The 14,883-nt window shown below is 58.2% G+C and overlaps 1 protein-coding gene across 2 annotated transcripts; it reads right to left on the reverse strand.

Annotated features, from left to right (window-relative positions):
- Nucleotides 1-1,732: 1,732 nt before the first annotated feature.
- Nucleotides 1,733-14,490, reverse strand: FBRS (fibrosin). Of its 2 annotated transcripts, XM_025854054.2 has the most exons (18): nucleotides 12,916-14,489; nucleotides 12,447-12,626; nucleotides 11,677-11,712; nucleotides 11,529-11,558; nucleotides 10,391-10,439; nucleotides 9,999-10,299; nucleotides 8,251-8,552; nucleotides 7,796-8,001; nucleotides 7,636-7,680; nucleotides 7,280-7,375; nucleotides 6,964-7,032; nucleotides 6,136-6,165; nucleotides 5,685-5,756; nucleotides 5,254-5,374; nucleotides 5,068-5,148; nucleotides 3,999-4,082; nucleotides 3,661-3,868; nucleotides 1,733-3,574 (listed from the first exon to the last, which is right to left on the reverse strand). In XM_025854054.2, exons 1-18 carry the CDS (start codon nucleotides 13,369-13,371, stop codon nucleotides 2,968-2,970), a joined length of 2,973 nt encoding a protein of 990 aa, XP_025709839.1. In that variant the 5' UTR covers nucleotides 13,372-14,489; the 3' UTR covers nucleotides 1,733-2,967. The 2 variants fall into 2 exon arrangements, with proteins under 2 accessions (XP_025709839.1, XP_073744262.1); XM_073888161.1 differs by lacking the exon at nucleotides 7,636-7,680 and having other exon boundaries at nucleotides 12,916-14,490.
- Between the last annotated feature and the right edge of the window lie 393 nt (nucleotides 14,491-14,883).

A 14,883-nucleotide genomic window follows, 5' to 3' on the forward strand; every position in this document is an offset into this window, starting at 1 on the left:
ACGCTGTCCATTCTACAAATAAACCATGGCTCAGAAATAAGCACACTGCTTAAGATTACACAGCTACACTTCTGAGTTCATTCAAAACAACAAAAAAATGCATTTCCAAATAGCAGCCTCATGATGGTGAAACGATTTTGGTTTTGTTTTGCCTTTCCCTGGCACTCAGTCCTTCTGGATTCCTCTTTTACCTCTGAGGAGCTCCTGAGTTCAGATCAGATCATGCAAAGATGGGTCAATGAAGCCTAGTGGTTCTAAGGACAGGCCCCAAAAAGGTAGCCCTGGGGAGTCGTGCCCTTCACCCTCCTTGTCTTTTGGAAGCATGTGCTGTTACTCCTCCTAGGACCGGCGCCTAAGCTCCAGGAGAGCTGGGGTTTTTTTTGTTTTGTTTACCTCTGTATCCCCAGCCACGAGGTCAGTGGCTGGGGTGATCAAAAGAACAGTGGTAGAAAGAATACAACGCAGTTCCGATCGTGAATCAAGGGAAGTAAGAGGGAGCTTAGTTCCGACCGTGAATCAAGTGAAGTAAGAGGGAGCTTTCTGACTTGGGTGCTGATAAGAGAGATGGAAGTGGGTCGGGCTAGGGGGTACAGCATCTGATCTGGGAGACGACTGGGTATCTAAGTTACTTTTGGGGGGGTCTAGGAGACGTTGGGCATACGTATCTAGGAGGTATTCTTCTGAGAGTTCCACACTCAAATGTGTACGGGGACCAGGGAGGTACCTCAGTAGTGACGACGACTCCTTCCTAAACAAGAGTGGAGGAGACAGTGGCGATCTGGAGAGATCATGCCCCATCTCAAGGGGGCAGCCACAGAGAAAGCAGGTATAGTGTCAACAGATTTTTAGATTTTTCTTAAGAAGTTGAAAACAAGGACTGCCATGTCTTTCTGGTCAACTGTTTCTGATTTCTGTTTGAACAGTCAAGGCTTGAGCCTTCCCTAGAGGCCTTGGGCATGTGGAGCAGAGAACGTTGGCGGCCATCTTCCCTAAGGTGATGCGTACAGTGGACAGGACAATTCCGGGCGGCTCGGGTGGGAGCCAGCCTCTCTAGCTCAGTTTAGTCACTTGGTTTTTAATGACCGCATCAAAAAATAACGTTAAGTGTAAAAAGGTAGTTGCAAAATCATACATCTCACAGGATCCCATCTTTTTCACAGTATTTGAAGCATACAGCTAGAAAAATAACTAGAGGAAGATATATTCCTGACAATTAGTAGTGGTCACCTCTGAGGAGTGAGATTATAAGGCACTTTCCCCTTGTGCTATGTATTTGTATTCATTTCATAGTGATCATATATAAGAGAAAAACCAATAGTTTCTAAAAAAAAAAAAACCTGTACATCTTTTCTAACAGAACTATGCATGTACACACGTGTAGATAAACACACAAAAATGGGCCTGAAGAGCACAGACCAAACGACTGAGTGGTTACCTCAGGAAAGGCACAAAGCTTAGCATGGGTTGGCAGGTAAACGGGAAATTTAGTTTTGCTATTCTTCTGTATTGTTTGAATCCTGTATAATATGTACGGGTTGTAGAAACTGAAAAGCTTCAATGCCCAATGCTCCAATCCAACCATCCACAAGTAAAGGAACAGCTCTCCCAGGTGGGAGGGAGGGCGAACCTTCATCAGGACATGCCTAGTATTGTCCTCCCTCATCCCTCCCTGACCAGGTACCCCCCCCCACCCCCAGATGACCCACACACACTGAAAGAGCAGCCAAGGGGCCTCATTGTAACACTCGTTTTTATATAAATATCCGCAAGTCATGTTACAGAATAAGCCCCAGCGGGGGAAAAAAAGTCAACGTTACGTTTCTGTTAAACTGAGCCCTGCCTTCTAGGTCGGGCCCCAGCCTGGGGGTGCCTGCTGCTTTGGGAAGGCTGGGGCTGCCGCTGAGAGGCTGCTGAAGGAGCTGCCTGTGTGGCCCGCCCCCGGGCCGACCCCCTTCTTTGGTGTGTGGTACATGGTGACCTTCTCTGCCCGCCTCCCCAGCCTAGGGCAGGGTTCTGGGGAACAGGGTTCTGGAGGGCAGGGCCCAGGAGTCCTGGGGGCACTTGGAAATGGAGTAGGGGGAACTGAGCCACTAAGAGGCTGAAGCTTAAGAGATTGAGCCTTTTGGGGGTGGTGGCACACAGAGGTAACAGGAACAAGTGGGGGGGTGGGGGGCGGACCTGGGCTGTCAGCCAAGCAGGAAGCATCTGCCCTTCTTTCCAGCCTAGGTACCCAGGTCCCTTCCCGAGTTGCTCTGTCTCCTGCTGACTCCATATTCCCAGGGATAAAAGCCCTGGGTTCCGGCCTGTCCCCTCCCAGCTCTTCCCTCTACAATCCCCCCTCCCCCCACAGAGAGGCCAGAGGCTAGGAACACAGCACCAGTCTGAGGATTTAATTAACCAGGAAGGGGGATTATTGGGAGGGGCACCCCTGTAAAAATGTACAAAAGGTCTGGGGGGCTATGTGGAAGGGGAGATAAATATGTACATGGAACCCCCCTTCCGTTAGCCCCTCCTCCCCCAGCCCTGAGAGGGCATGAGGACTTGGGTGGTAGGTGAAGGGGAGGGGGGCACTTTGGCCTCTGGCTTAGTGAGCCCTTGGGGAGGCAGGCCAAGGGCCTAGGGGCCCTCAGAGGGGGGGATGGTGTACCTCAGGAGATCACGAGCTATGACCTCTGACATGACCCCCACTCTCACCTCTCATGTACACACACACACACACACACACACACACACACACACCTCTCTCTAGAGGCTTGTGACCTCTGCCCTCCCGGTGACCCCAAGGTCCATCTGATGCTTGGTCTTGTGGGGGTGGGGGCTTCTGCTCCCAGGTTCCATGACCTCAGAGGTGGCTGGTGAGGTCGTGACCTTTGCCCTCCAGCCCTGGCTTGAAACCTCAGCTCTAGGACCTTGTCAAAAGGAAAGGGGGAACGGAGCTTTGCCCCCTCCCCCGTCCCTCCCCTCCCCTCACCTGTCAGCCCGGGCTGGGCCAGGGGCCCTCGGTGGGGAACTAGGCCGGGGGGCGGGCACCAGTGGAGGTGGTGCGCCCAGAAGGGCTCCTGGGGGTGTCTTGCTGAGAAGGTGAGGGGTTCCCGGGGCCGCGGTGGGCGGCGGTGGCGGCGGCGGCGGCGGGGGCGCCAAGCGGCTGTACAGCAGGGGGTGGGCCGGCTCCAGACCGTAGAGGCGGGCGGCCGCCACGGCCCCGGGGCCCGTCAGCTCCTCACCGGCCTCATAGAAACGGGGCGGCCTGGCCAGGCGAGGCGGCCCTGCCAACCAGGTGGGCTCCAGGAAGCCAGCGCAGCGCTCGGGGGGGCTGGGGCCCAGAAAGGGGGGCGGCCGCGGCCTCTCGAACAGCAGGTGAAGGCCCTGGGGCCCGGCCGTGGCGGCAGCGGCGGCGGCGGCGGCGGCGGCAGCGGCGGCGGCGGCAGCGGCGGCGGCAGCAGCGGCGGCCTCCTCCTTCCGCTCTTCCTTTACCCGCACGGACTCCTTGGCCGGCCGGGCCCCTTCCTCGCCAGCCCGGGCCTTGGGAGTAGCGGGAGAAACGCGGAGCTGGGGCCGTGAGAAGGGGAGGTCCCTGGGGAGAGAACAGAGGGCCTCCAGCGGTGGGCGCCGGCCGGCGGGCGGCCGGGGCGGGCGGGCGGGCGGGGCGGGCAAGCACACCTGTCTTTCTCCTCCTTGGGGAGAGAGGGCTCCCTCCGCTCCACAGGCCGCTCCTTGTCTGAGCCTGGTGTCCGGGCGGCCTCAGGGGGCCGGACCCAGGCAGGAAAGGCCAGAGGACTGCGGTGCAGGCGGCCCCATGGGTCTGGGGGGGAGGCGAAGGCTGGTGGGGCCCCTGGGCTTTCTTTCTGGGCAAACACGGCGCCGGAGTCTGGACAGGGGGGGAAGGAGAGAGTGACAGGAGCCGCGAGGAGGCGGCGGCCGCCCCACTCGGGGACCCCACCCCCCCTACCCCCCAGCCGCCGGCCCGCCCCGCCCCGCCCGGCCCCACCCGCACTCACTGAATGTAGGGCTGCCCAGGCCTCCAAAGGCCCCGTTGGAGAGGGCAGCCAAGGAGGCGAAGCTTGTGGGACGCCCAAAGGGATCTGTGGGAGGAAAGGGGGATGGTCAGAGCACTGGGCTGCCGGCTCTGAGCAGGCACCAAGGCACCAAGACCGGCAGGGAAGAGGCAGCTCCGGAGCAAGGCCCCGGAGCCCCACCAGCCGCCTGGTCTTGGTTGTAACAACAGGGTGCTGAGCACTCCCTTGGGCCTCGCAAGACACTGAGCTGTGACACGCACGGTGTCGTTTAACCTCACAAACCGACAAGCCCCATGGGGCAGACAGGACCGCTCCCACTTAAAGATGACGAAACAGGCTCAGAGAGGTGAAGTGACTTGCCAACGGTCAGTCATCTAGCCAGGAAGTGGTACCCCCCAAGCCAGGGCCTCTGTGACTCCAGAGATCAAGCTCTAACCCCACAATCCCCCACACCAGCCACCCAGACCAGCTCTACAGCAAGCCATCTGCCTGAAGATCCCCGCCGGCTTCCGCCCACCTGACATGCAGGGCCCTTCCCGACCTGACCCTAATCTCATGCCTGTAGCCAGTCAGAACGACTAACTTATTTATTCTACTACGGGAACAGCTCACACTTCCTTCTTCCAGGAACACCTTTCCCTACGCCATCAGGCTCCATGTCCTCCTGCTGACCCAGACCCCGGTGAAATCTCCCTGCAAAGCCTGCTGAGACTGCTAGGAGCCGGAGCCGGTGCCGACGTTCCGCCCGGGCCCGCACAGCCTTCCTCCAGCCTCCTCGCCCAGGTGGCACACTACCCCCAGCACTGGCTAGTTCAGAGAGCATCTGAGCCGGCAGAGCCTGGCAGTCTCTCTGCCCTGCCCTATCCCATTTCATAGGTGATGAGATCAAGGCTCAGAGGGGTTAGAGTAACTCGTCCAAGGTCACAAACCAAGTGGCACCAGGCCTACCCCCATTCCAGCTGCCTCTCTGGCCTAATTTCCATCCCCAGCTTGAGAACGCCTGAAAGTCAGGGACCAGGCTGGGGTTGCCCATCGTGCCCTTGGCTCTTACCAATGTGGGTGCTGGGGCTCAGAAAGGGTCCGTGGGCCCCGGGAGCTGCCGTGAAAGGGTTGGCTGCAGCGTGGACGGCACCTGGGGCAGAGAGGTGGGAGATTCTGATGAGGCTGAGTGGGCGCAAGGTGGGCCTTGGGCTAGAGACAGGGAACCTCAAGCCCCAAGAGGGCTGGCCAGACTCACCAGTCGCAGTGAAGAGGGAGGCGGCCGGGTGGGAGAGCTCCTGCCCAGGGGGCAGGGCCCCATAGGGCCCCGGAAGGCAGGGCAGGAGGTCGTTCCGAAAGTCAAGCTTGTGGGAGTCGCCCTGCATGGGACAGGGAGAGGGGTGGTGAGTGAGGAGCCAAGTGAGGTCCCGCTCTTGCTCTTCCACCCCTAGGTCCCCTCCAAGGGCTGGCTGGAGCCAAGATGGGGCTTGGGTGCCTAGCCTCCGCCTCTCTCAGCGCCTTCTCGGACCATCCCCCCTAGTTAGCCAGAGAACCTAGTGCTAACTTTACTGTGAAAGAACTCAGGCAGTGACCAGGGACAGGAGGGGATGTTTCTGGCCAAGATTCGGCCAAAGGCAGATGCCCAAGGCTCAGGCCAGCCCACTTGCCCCAGCCCTCCAGCCCCAGTACCTTCATCTTTTCCTGGTGTCTCAGGATCATGTAAGCCACGCGCACGTGCATGGCACACCACTTCCCTGGTTTCTGCCGCCCCAGAAGGATAACCAAAGGGAAAGGGAAGGAAAGAACGTTCACTCATCATCCACTCCAGGCCTGGTCCTCAGCCCAGCCTTTCCACACAACATCCCCATTCATCATCCCTACAACTGAGGGATGACTAGGTTCATTTCATGGCCTAGGAAATTGAGGCTCAGAGAGAGAAACTGTCTTGCCCAAGGTCCCATAGCCAGTTACGTCGGAACCCAGGTCTGTGGCATATAAGCCTTGCCCTTTCTGCTGTTCCACATCTGGCTGCCTCCATGTCTTGGGCTTCTGGCTCATTCCCAAGCAAGACCCGCCCTCAACCAAACACCCTGACACCAGCCCCCAGCCTCATGCAGTCTGAGGTCCTCACCAAACTCACCCTCAAAGGTGGCCGGAAATGGTCGGGGATCTGGGGATGGCAAAGCAAGAGATTGGTGGCGATTCAGACCTGTTTACTGTCCTGGGCACCTCATCTCCATAGTCCCTAATCCCCACCCAAACACTGGAGACCTTGTGTGGCTCCCTCACGCCTTTCCCGCTCCTGTTAAGACTCCTCTCCCCATCTCTCCCACTCTGGGCATTTCCCTTCCAGCACTAAGTTCCTGAATCAGACCCCAAGGATGTGCCCTGCCTGGAAGACTGGGGAATGGGTTAGCGGGCAGGCAGGACAGGTTTCTCAACCAGAGAAACTCTCCTATTAACAGCTTTATGTCATGAGGCTCTACTTAAAATTTCTTTAGAAAAAAACCTTTACTGCTGCTAGAAGACCCTGCAAGGTATCTGGTCTAGTCTCTCCTTTAGGAAACACATCCTGTGCTTTTCCCGATGTTCCCAGAGCCACGGGCTCGAAAGCTGCTCCCTGTGCCACTTCACAAAGGGGCAGCTTATCTTTTCATTGTTTTACGGACAGGACTTCCTGGTATGATGTCATTTGAGGAAAAAAAAAAGATTTTTGTGACTTAAAAAATGTGAACCACTCCCACAAAAACCACTGTCCCAGTAATCTTATTTCTGGGGCAACTTCATGAAATTCCTATTCCTCGTGCCTGGGAAACCTCGTCATCTACAGCCATTCCTTCTCATCAGATTCTCAGAGATACCCCTGATCGTACATTAAAGGCAACAATCAGTGGTTTGCTCTCAATCAACCCTGCTCTCCCTCAACAGATACTCTAGTTCCCCCAGGACCTGCCTTGGCCCCCCTCACCTGTGTCCCCTTTTGGGGAAGCCCGCTTGGCACTGGCCCCAGTCGTGGTGGCAGCTCGGGGTTCGTGCTCTGGGAAAGGGGAGGGATCAGTCAGGAGAGCTGGCACCAGGCATAAAAGGGGTCTGGAACCAAGGCTGGGGGCTGGGACAGGGAGGGAGGATGGCTCTGAAGAAAGCTGGGTCCACAGGGGGAGGGCAGAACAGGCATGGCTTTGGGAAATGGAAGGAGGTATGTGGATCTGGGGGGCAGGGAGGCGGGGTGTGGTGTCTGGGTTTGTAGGGGGTGGGAGGTGGTGGTGTTTGGATTGGGAGCTCACCTTGGGCTGGAAGGCCCCCTGCAGGGAGCCAAAGGAGACAGCCGGCGGGAGGCCCGGAGGTAGGCCGGGCACTGCGGGAGGGAAGGCCGAGTACGGCTGTGGAGAGAAGGGGACTAGTCCAAGCCGGGGGTGGAGGTGCAGCCCACGTCTGGTCTGCCCATCAGTCCTCGGGCCTCCACCCTAAAACCCCCCAGGGAGCTCTCCCAGGCTCAAGGCTCTTGCTTTTGAAGCTGAAGACTGGACCCCAACAGTCAGGGCCACCACACACCTTGATGCGTCTGTGCCCACACACGCCACACCACACCACACCACACACCACACCACACCCACCCCCACCCCCACACACACACACTCACATTATGCCGGAAAAGGCCTTCCATCTTTCCTGGATATTTCTCAAACTAGGGAAGAGAAGGGAAGAGTAAGCTGCCAGCCAGGGACCCAAGACCTTCCCCTGGAAGCCACACCCTCCCCCCAAGTCTCCGGGCCTCATCACTGGCCCAGTGAGGAGCTCACCATGTGGGGGCCGTGGGGTGGCAGCAGGCCCGGGGGATAAGGGGTGAAGTGCTGGTGGGTGTGCTGGTGGGTGTGCTGGTGCTGGTGGTTGTGCTGGTGGAACTGGAAGGCCAGGGGCCGGGCCGAGCCCCCTGCCCCCACCACCTCGGGGCCACCCTGGGCATTCAGGTAGCGAGAGTTCAGGTCCTGGCCGATCAGGTCCTGCTCTGTGGGAGGGGAGGGGGGAGAAGGCTTTAACGTCTGGTGCCACCAGGTCAGCCTCCTTGGGCCCGGGGGGTGGGGGGGGGACCGGCCTTCCCTTCTGGCCTTGAGCCACTCCCTCCTCAAGCCCTGATATCTGTTGAGGTCCAGATGCCCCAAAGCCGACTGGGCCCAAGCCCGGGGCCATGGCCGCCGCCGCCCCCCCACCGCGTCCCCCCCCCGGCCCCCAACCCCGGCCAGGACCCCACACTCACCAGAAAGGGCGTTAGCAGCTGAGGCCCCAGGGTGCCCTGGCACCTGCAGCAGGGGTGGGGGTGGGGGCAGGGCGGGGCCAGGGGAGAACAAGGAGGGGTGGTGGGGGGGTGGGGGGGGCCGCAGCCCGGGTGGGGGGAAGCTGTGGGTGGACAAAGGCAGGGGCAGTGAGGGCGTCGGGGGCCGGTGGGTGAGCTGCGCGGACGAGGAGGAGGCAGATGAGGAGGAAGAGGACGAAGAGGATGATGAGGGGGGAGGCGGAGCCACGGGAGGGGCCAGGGCCTTGGGGGGCGGCCGTGAAGAGCTGGGGAGAGAAGTGGGGAGATGAGTGAGGGGCTGGGAGGTGCCAGCTCTGACGGGGGGGGGGATCAGCAGCCTAGGCGATACCTTGACCCTGGCGCTCCAACGTGGAAGGTGGTGGAACCCGGCCCCCAGGCCCGCCCCCCCCCCCCCCCCCCCCCCCCCCCCCCCGCCGCCGCCCCTCCTCCCCCAGGGAGCCCATCCTCACACTGAGGTACCCCCCCACACCCGGCAACCCTCTCTCTCTCTCTTTCTCTCTCCCTCTCTCTAGGTCTCTTCCACACAGCTGCCTCGGACGTCTCCGGCCACAGGACGTGCCCTTTCCTGCCTCAACCGCAGCACAAAACACGTCACTCACTTTGACACTTCATTACAACAGGCCACCTGGGTTCCCGCCCTAAGACAGTGGAAGCAGCACCTCACGGGCCTGGCCTAGGAGTCAGACGACCTCAATTCCAGGCCTGTCTTGCCAGTAACACCCTGGGTGACCTTGAGCAAGTCACTGCCCCTCTCTGAGCCTTAGTTTTCTCAAGAACAAGAAAAAGGACGGTAACGATGACGATACTAGAAACAGCACCGATAATAGTAACGTATCAGTGACTCTTACCCTTTAGCGAGCACTTACTGTAGGCCAAGTGCTGGCACCCGCTTTACATGCTAATCCAAATCTCCACCATGTCACACCACCTTCCCAACGGCTGCCGCATCCACGTAACCACCTGTACCGTTTACTTCTTTCACTTAACTCGGTTTCTTGCTTTTTTACTTAGCCTCACCCAAGCAACACGTGTGAAATCAAAGGGTTGAGGTACTAACCGTGTTTTTCTAAAGCTCGTTTAACAGCTAAAAAAAACTTGTCCCCGTAACAGCTGAAATGATCTCGCATGTTGGTAATGATGCACGTACACACTTTGGGAAACACTGAATGAACTCATCATTGATCCTCGCAATAGCTTTACCAAGGTAAAGGTACCGTTACCATTTCTTTTTTTACAGAAAGAGAAAATTGAGGCTGAGAGAGATTAAGTGGCTTGTCAAAAATCACACAGCCACTAAGCAAGTGGCGGATTAAGAATTTGAAACCAGGTCTGACTAACACCAAAGCCAGCACCCTTAATCATGTCAGCATTTCCCAGAGTATGTTCTGAAGAACACTATTCCTAGCAGATGTGTCTTGCAAAAAGGTCTACACCAGCACATACAGTTGGGAATCGGCACCAAGTGGACTCCCCTGCACGGGAATGCTGGGTGAAACGGTTCTGCCAAGTCCTGTCAGCAAGTAATCACTTGACGGTTCTTTCACCCAGTGTCTCTCAAGCTTTTCAGCCTCTGAATCCCTTTTACAAGTCACATCCCGCAGGTACCATCCCATGTCCCAGCCACAGAATGCAGGGGTTGGCGCCCAAGTGGCCAGGTCCTTGCAGACCAGACCAAACCCCGGACCACCCACCTGCCAGTGCTGAGGTCCAGGCTGCTGCCGTAGGGAGAAGTGCGGAGGCCGAAGGGCGAGACCCGGAGCTGCAGCTGGGGCTGTGGGGGGGGTGGCAGACTGGGGGCGGCCGGCAGGGCTGCAGGGGGTGAGACAGGAGGCCGAGGGGCCGGTGGAGGCGGTGGTTCCTTCGGGGGGAAAGGCACTAGCAGCGGGTCGGGCCCTGGGGGCTGTTCCTGGCTCCGCTCCAGGCCCGACACTTTAGGGACTACGGAGAGTTTTGCTTCACAGTTCCCATTGAAGGCGCCGTGGGGGCCCGAGGCTGGGAGGAAAGCACAGCAGACGTACTCAGCTGAGGCCCACACTCCCCCAATTTCCCTCCCTCATCTCCAGCCCCAGCCCTTGAGACCAACCTTTGCTGGTTGAGACAGTAAAGGATGGGTCGAGGTCATCATCGGAGACCTGGGGAAGAAGGGCAGGGACAGGGTCAGGTTCCGGTCAAGCGAGGCCCTCACCCAGGAAGACTAACAGCCCCCAGAGCCTGCTAGGAAGCGGCAGTGGGGGCAAGTCTATTCCATCAGCTTAGCTGAAATCCAGCAAAGACTGTGGGCTTCAGGGCGCCTATGCTTGGGAAGAGGGGTAGGAGAGCTGAGCCTGAGAATTTGATAGGCCAGGAGGACTGAACTGAGGTGGCACTTACGTTGCAGAGAAGTAGGCACATCAAAGCCAAAATGTCAGGTATCGCTAAGTGCTGGCCCATATGACTACCTGACTTACAGATTTGTTTGGCTCCCAAGTGTCAGCAAAAACCTTTTAAACTAATTGCTGATATTTACAAACCCAGGAATTGCTCACAAACACTCAGACTTGCAGGTTCCCTTAAGAATTGGCTCCTCTTCTTGCATGGCAACACTTAGCTAGAACTAGACAGTGGTCACCTCCTTTAGACAGACAAGAACTCTGGTTCACCACAGTCCCTGTCCAACCAACTTTTTAAACTAAAACAAGACACACATCAGGGAATACAAATTTAGTTGTTACAGGGGTAGAGCATGAGCTGCTAGAACACGTTATTCCAAAACAAGCAAATCTGACCTAACGATAAACCGAAATACAACTTTCTAAGACATGTTCTTACACTGACCACATGGTTTGGTGTCCTCGCTGCCATAACCGTGGTCTCTGCTCAGACTCTAATCTGTGAGAGCAGACTAACGCAAGCAGGAATGACCAGCTCAGTTCGACAGCCACCTGAATTTCTGTGGAGAACCACTGGTATCTCCAAGGGCTTTGGAAAAGATGGTACACCAAGGCACGGGCTTTCTATTCTTTGGTCAACTGGCTCTAGTTACCAAAAAAAAAAAAAAAAAAAAAGTCTTTTACCCATTCGATCTACCCACCCTCCCACTCCCCAATCCAGTCATGGCTCAACCTAACCTATGTTCCCCACTGAAGGGGAGGCTCTGTCTGCTGCACGTAGGAGACCCCTACACCGGACTTCACTTTACAAATTACAACATTGCCCACCCAACAAGTTCTAGCCCTACTCACCCTCTCGTCCAGATCGCTTTCTGCATCACACTGGGGAAAAGGAAAGACAGGTGTCACAAGAGGGAAGAAGAGTGGGGCCCAAGGGAGAGAGGGGACTTTCAGAGAGGAATTGAGAGGGGAGGGGCCCGTACAGGTGGAGAGCACTTACTATGTATCCAGCTTCCAGAGAATGACGGGAGGAGGCCTGAGAAAGACCAGAGTCCAGACATAAGGAAGGCTGACTGGCGAGGCCTTTGGATAAAGTCTAAACTCTCTAGCAAGGAACTCAAGGCCCCTCACGACACGCTCTCAATCTCTCTCTAGGTGCTTCTGCTATGGCTCACCCTGTTCCCAATGCTCTCGCCATTTTCTGAATATATTTTCACATCTCTGTGCTTTTGCTCAAAACAACTTAGCGCGTTTCTCCTCTTAGCAAACTTATGACTATCCTTCAAGGCCTAAGACATCCTAGGGGGCTTTCCCTAACCACAACCCTCCTCCCATCCCCCAGGCAGAATGAGTGGCTTCCTCATGTGGGTTTCTGCAGCATCTCTTCCAGATCTCTGCCTTCTGTAGCTTCTCAGGTTTTGATCTAGGTATTTGCTCAGATTGTTTCTTTCTTGCTAAACTGCTATTGCCTGGAGAGATCTGAGACCGTATCTAATTCATTTAGGATTCCATTAAGTCTAAACATCTCTGATTAATCAACACGTTTGAAATAGACAGGGCCAGCCAAAAGCGGAAAAGTCTGACTGTGGGCATCTCTCTATCAGACCTGGATTGAGGAGTGAGGGCTCAATTTTGCTCTGCCTTCTTCTCTGCTGTTAGAGAATAAAATCACTGTTTATGATGGGCAGTAGCATTGCTGATGGAAAACAAGTCTCTGTGAAGGACATTCTGTCCAGAGTTTTAAATGACAAGGATCTATGACAAGCTCACCTCTTTCCTTCTCCGCTTATTGGGCCATTTTCGGGCCCGATCCCCAGAGGGCCGGCCAGGCTCCCGATCAGAGCTGTCCCCTGGCTCCCCAGTGGCCCCACTGGAACCCCCCCTCTTCCGCTTCCCAGAATGCTTCAGCCGATGTTCCAGTCGCTCTGGGGGCTGAAGAGATGCATCCTTCTGTGGAGGAGGAGGTGGGACTAAAGTAGATGGAGAAAGGCAATCTCCCCACCTCTCTAGGGGTGACCAAGCTACCAAAGTGGCTCTCAGGCCGGGTAACCTGGCTGGTCCCTGGAGACTAACTCTACCTCCTCCCACCCCAGGGTGGGGCAGAGACCTGGCCAGAGGAGCCGGTTGCTCTGGTTTGGGGTGCCAGCATTCCCCCCTCAACTCCACCCACTCCAGGCACCATACTCTTCTCTCCGCCCCTCTGAAGCCCCCTAAGGTCCCCAGCTCCATCAGCCCCCACCTGCAAGGCCTCAAGGCTGGCGAAGCTGGCGATGGCGAAGCCATCGATCAAATCCTCCTCCTCTTCTTCCTCCTCTTCAGGCTCCTCCTCGGCCTCCCCGTCGTCTGCGCCCCCCTCCTCCTCCTCCTCCTCTTCCTCCCCGCGGCTGCCCGAGCCGGCAGGCCGCTTCCGAGCTCGGGGTCGCGGGGGCCGAGGCCTGGGACGGGGCCGCCGTCGTCTCGGGCCTCCGGGCCGCTCTCCGGACGAAGCTGACGACCAAGGCCTGGCGGGCGGTGGCGGCGACGAGGAGGACGAGGAGCCGCGCGGGGCGGCCAACAGGGCCCGGGGCGCATCGCCGCCGGGACCTCGGCGGCGCCGCTGCTCCCGGTCTCGGTCTCGGCGCGAGCAGCGCCGCCGCCGCCGCTCCCCCTCGGCGGCCCAGCCCGGGCCCGGAGCCGCGGCCGCTGCCGTCTCCATGGCGACCGCCCTCAGCGCCGCATCCGGAGGCGGCGGGGCCCGAAGCGGCCTGTCCGCAGGCCCGGGGTCGCAGGCGCGGCGCTGGCGGCTGCACAGGGACGAAAAGGCCACGGCTTCCCCTTTAAAGCAGGATCTACTGGCCCCGAGCTTGCCCCAAGGCCAAAGCCCGGGGAGCCGGCGCCGCCCCCGGGGCGACAAGCCCGAGGGCCCCCCCTGTGGGGCCGGCGGGGCCGAGAAGGCGAAAACAGGGCGGCCGTCCCTTTAAGGCGAGGCCTCAAGTTGTCCAGCCCCTGACCCCTTTAAGACGACCCGATGGTGTCCAGCCGGCCTAGTGCGGTGGTCGCCCCCTGCCAGGGGTCGAGACAAGTCTCCCCGAGGAAGAGGAAGGGCCACCCCTTTAAAAGGGACCGAAAGCTCGCCCCGAAACGCAGACCTCCCCTTTAAAAGTGTCTCCAGTCCTCCGGCTAAAAGAGGCCACCCCTTTAAGGAGTCCAGGGTCCTCCAAACAGCAGGCCGCCCCTTTAAGGACTCGGGAGTTAAGTTTCTGGTCCTCCACCAAGCGGCCACTTCCCCTTTAAGCTGAGTTTAAAGAACTTCTTGCGTGGAGGAGAAAAGGAGGTGAGAATCCCCACTCGCTCCAGGTCTCCCAACAGCACAGTTCTCAGTTTGTCAGCTTCTGTTCGATGGCTTTCCCTTTAAGGTTGCCGTTGTAGTCGCCGAGTTCACCGGCCACCCCTTTAAGGAGATTTAAAGGGGCCTCCTCCAGGCCCGGCTCTTCCAGCCTCCGCCTCCGGTCGCCATGAAAGGCTGGGGGGGGGCGGGGCCGCGGGGCCAGCCCTCCAAAGCCCCGGATGTGAGGCAACGGTGACGGGTAGAGCTTCTCTGTCTGCCGACATAAAAGTCTCTTCCTCCTTTCCTCCGACTCTGCCTGACTTGCGCCGTAAGGGATCCGGAACGGCCGTTGGGAGGCGGGGGAGCTCCAGCGCACCCTCCTGTTGTCTCCTTTGGCGTCTTGAGCCTCTTCTCCGCCAGGACTTCCCTGCCCCTCCTCCCTCTTCCTCCTCAGCCTACGCCTCCTTCCTCTCTGGGCCTCCTCCCACTCTCCGCCCCCTTCCCCTCGCCCTTCCACAGCTTAGTCGTTGATAGGTTGAGAAGTGTACGACAAGGCGAAGGGCGGAGTCAAGCTCCGGGGAGTGGGTAATATGTAACCGCCCTCAAATCTGGGATTGGGTATACGTCAGATTAGCCCCGCCCCTCATCGGGTCTTGTGACTCGACTGGTTAGAAGTAGGCGCTTGGGGCGGTCCCCCAGGTGACCCCGCCTCTTCCTGCTCTCTGTTCATTGGTCCGTCTTCAGACAGCGCCGAGACTAAGAGTCGTGATGTAGTGCGCGAGTCCTAGGGGGCGGTTGGCCGCTTGGCGGCGTGTGGCCGCGGAAGGTTCCTTTCGACTACCAGTTACGTCGTCTCCGCCTTTGCGCCGCTTGGCTTAGCCCACAGGCCGCCTGGCTTCT

The sequence above is a fragment of the Callorhinus ursinus genome, unplaced genomic scaffold (genome assembly GCF_003265705.2).
Source record: "Callorhinus ursinus isolate GAN/ISIS: 27379988/994484 unplaced genomic scaffold, GSC_fseal_2.0 scaffold87, whole genome shotgun sequence".
NCBI classification, from domain to species: domain Eukaryota; kingdom Metazoa; phylum Chordata; class Mammalia; order Carnivora; family Otariidae; genus Callorhinus; species Callorhinus ursinus.

Coding starts and splice junctions, on each gene's coding strand:
- FBRS (XM_025854054.2), bottom strand. CDS start 13,371: ATGGAGACGGCAGCGGCCGCGGCTCCGGGCCCGGGCTGGGCCGCCGAG. Junction 7,033..7,279: donor AGGGGGCCTTCCAGCCCAAG/GTGAGCTCCCAA, acceptor CCCCTTTCCCAG/AGCACGAACCCCGAGCTGCC. Junction 5,375..5,684: donor GACACCAGGAAAAGATGAAG/GTACTGGGGCTG, acceptor TGTCCCATGCAG/GGCGACTCCCACAAGCTTGA.